Source organism: Austrofundulus limnaeus, unplaced genomic scaffold (assembly GCF_001266775.1).
Source record: "Austrofundulus limnaeus strain Quisiro unplaced genomic scaffold, Austrofundulus_limnaeus-1.0 Scaffold342, whole genome shotgun sequence".
Lineage (NCBI taxonomy): Eukaryota > Metazoa > Chordata > Actinopteri > Cyprinodontiformes > Rivulidae > Austrofundulus > Austrofundulus limnaeus.
The window spans coordinates 392,039-395,644 of NW_013952744.1; the positions used below are offsets into that span (position 1 = coordinate 392,039).

The 3,606-nt window shown below is 39.9% G+C and overlaps 1 protein-coding gene across 1 annotated transcript in view; it reads left to right on the forward strand.

Annotated features, from left to right (window-relative positions):
* Positions 1 to 3,606, forward strand: part of LOC106527772 (plexin-A2) — a gene marked incomplete at its 5' end in the record, with an annotated part of 281,724 nt that overhangs the window by 235,362 nt on the left and 42,756 nt on the right. The window contains 1 exon segment of the mRNA XM_014022759.1: positions 1,683 to 1,951. Coding sequence (XP_013878213.1) covers positions 1,683 to 1,951 — 269 coding nt within the window.

Here is a 3,606-nt window from a genome sequence, read left to right on the forward strand (position 1 = left end):
GGAGAGGGAGGTCTGGGCCTCCCTTCTGAAGCTGCTGCCCCCGCGACCCGACCCCGGATAGGCGGAAGAAAATGGATGGATGGATGGATGGATGGAACAGGCAGCCAGTGAAGAGAGAATAGAACAGGGGTAATATGCTCACACCGTCTTGTGCTGCTGAATTTTGGACCAGTTGTAGATGGTGGATAAGAAACTGGTCAATTCCACTATAAAGTGAATTGCAGTAATCCAGTCTAGAAAAGATAAAAGCACGAATAACCCTCACAATTGAGAGAGAGAGAGAGAGAGAGAGAGAGAATGACCAGAGTAACATTTTTAAGTATCATCAGTTGATATACTGTATTGACAACTTTAGAAGAGTGTCACGATGGGCTTGGTAGGTTGAACCCCAGGTGCAAGACTGAATGATGATGGTCAAAAAAGTTGCAAAACACTTTATTTAACAAAATCAAAAGGCTGGCGTGGCAGCAAACAAGATAAAAAAAAAAAACTTGAGCTTGTGCTTTTAACAAGAACATGAAACAGAAACAAAGATCTGACAAACACTGAAGGCCCTGAACAGAATATAAAGGGAAACTAATGAGTAGAAACAAGAAACACCTGGGGAAGAAACATGAGGATCAGGTGTGAGTGGGCGGGGCTGGAGCAAAAGCAGACAGGAGGAAGAAAACAGAGGGGGAAGAGACAGAAAACTTAGAATAAATCATAAGCACGGACACCAATCATGACAAAGAGAAGGGAGCTTCATCTTTTTATTGCAGCCTGCAACAGACGCTGGCCTGGGAGAGCTTTGTTTTGGTTTCACTGATAAGACCCAAGGCCTCATACAGACAGGCTGGAGCTGACTGAGAGGGAGTTTTTAAAGAAAGATTTTTAGAGGAGAATCAACTTGGTTTTCTGCAAAATTATTCTGGCTTTCAGTTCTAATCACATTTTTCATACCATCTGTAAAATAAAAAAAAACATACTTCTGAACTACGTAAATCTGCAGAATAGAACATTTTAATCACACCCTGGAGGGTGGGGGTGGGGGGGGGTACGTTTTACGTAATCCTAAACAAGCTTTGTGTTGTTACAAAGTGGGACACACTGATAGAGACTTGACTCTCTATGACTTCAAATGATCACTAAGTGTAAAATACAAGACTGTATCTAAAATTTTGTTAATTTGCCACAAAATATCCTTCAAGTTTACATTTAGTAGCTTTAGTTCARTAATTCACATTCACTGATTTGACTATATGAAGCAACTGGAAGGTTGTTTTTCCAGCAAAATATGCTGGATATCAAAGGTTTTTGATTTATTACTTCAGTGTTGATCAATAGGTTGTATATTCTTGGCAGCATATGTCAGGGTTCTATACTAGAAGGACCCAAAACCTTCATTAAAAGTGTTTTGGTGCTTGGATTGTCTTACTAGAAAAGCATGACATTTCACTTAAATGTGAAATAGATAATTTTGACTACAGTGCTTTTTTGGCAGAACCGCCCAGTCAGTAATTGATCAGGATCTTCTACAGAAGAACATGAGGAAAGAGTTTGAGACCTTTGGAGAAATCTTTATTTTGTATGAGTCAAGGTCCCAGTAAAGACTGAAGAGCATAGTTTGAAAACAGCTCAGCTCATTAAGTGTTGAATTATTAGCTTCAACGTAGTTTGTTCTTTCTGGTTGTTATTTTCAGGTGTCAGGTAACGGCCAGCAGAGTGTGGAGAAGGCCCTGAAGCTGTTTGGTCAGCTCATCAACAATAAAGTGTTCCTGCTCACTTTCATACGAACACTGGAGATGCAGCGCTCGTTTTCTATGAGAGACCGCGGCAATGTAGCCTCGCTTATCATGACTGCCCTGCAGGGACGACTGGAGTACGCCACTGATGTTCTCAAACACCTGCTGTCGGACCTGATCGACCGCAACCTGGAAAGCAAGAACCATCCCAAACTGCTGCTGCGCAGGTAACACATTTATTACGTTTTCCCATGTTTTCATCTTAACTTCGATTATTTATTTAACTTAAAGTTTAACTAGACCTCAGATCAAATGTTTTTGCATATAAACTGTCTAAACTGAGCATTAAGGGTGTTAGCTTTGGGTGCAAATTGTGACGTTTTCATGTAAATTGTTAAACTCAGTTCAGTATTTGGCCCAAAACCACATTAGTGCTGCCCTCTATGGGTTGAATGGTGGTTACTGCAGTTGAATTTTCCTATTGTTTGCAATGACACAGCTTGGTTCATGTCTATCTATTTCACAGCCCCCACATTAAAGGTATAAAAGGTATAAAGAGGTATAAAAGCCTCTCCATCAGAGACACGCCCCTGTTGCAAGACAGGAGTTGGAATAGTGAGAACTGCAATGAAAGTTTGTTACTGCTTTAAACATTAGTCCATGTTAGTGATGATGCTGCTAACATCCCTTTACTACTCAGAAACTGGACCCATTCTGCCTCTGTAACACCGGCTTTGGGCATCACTTATTATTGATTATTGCTAACATGGGCTAATGTTCAAAGCAGTAACAAACTTTCATGCAATACTAGCTGTTCCAACCCCTGACTTGTGTCTGAGTGAGGGGCTTTTTTTTTACCCAAACATGGGAGCTGTGATGAAAGCATGTGCCCTTTTTAACCAATAGGAAAATTCAAGTGCAGTAGCTACTGCTCAACCCATAGAGGGCAGCACTAAGATGTTTTTAGACCAACTATGCCAGATTTTCACAAATTTACACAAAAATGTCAAAATTTGCACAGAAATGTTTTTATAAAACATTTAAGGCACAGTTTAGACAGCTTATTTGCAAAACAAAATTTGATTTTGGGGTCAGTTACAATTTTACCTCCTCGTTCATCCCCACACTTGGCCACAATGTCACTTGGAACTTTGTTGGAATTTTTAAAAAATTGCCTGGTGGGCAGGGTTATGCTTTCGCAGGCAGGTTAGTTACACCTAAAAAAACAAAAAGCTGTTGAATTAACATGAAGTGACATAAACAAACAAAAGCCTTTTTATAATCATACAGCATTGTAATGAGAAAGTGTACTAATCCTAAGTAATACTGCTTGCATTCTATAATTTTAGTTTAGTAAGATAAAAATGAATGCACAGGATTAGGGTGTATCCTGGCTCCCATGAAGTTAGCTATACAGACGGGGAAACCTCAGTCCTCATTTAAAATCATAGGAAGAGGTGCAAAGCTGCAAGATGATGATGATTATTATTGACAGATAGATGAGGATTAATTTAAAGCTGTATATTCCTCACCTTTTCTGTCCTTCGTGTTAATGCATTTTGATGTTCTCCAGAAGAAACTTTGTAGAAAAAAAGGTGTGTAATAAATGCTATTGCACGTCTGCCGTTTGCTGAGATCAATGACTTGAATATTCACATCAGAAGAAACATCTAAACTCTCTACATTCTCCCTCTCGCTCTGTCTCTCCCACTGCTCTTTTTAATGCCAGTTTCACTTTTGCTCAAGGCTCAGGCTTCTTATAAAACATTCAAGTCTGGTTCAACCTTTTCTCTCTCTCTCTCTCTCTCTGTCTCTCTCTCTCTCTCTCTCTCTCTCTCTCTCTCTCTCTCTCTCGCTCTGTCTTTGTGCATCCAGCATACAT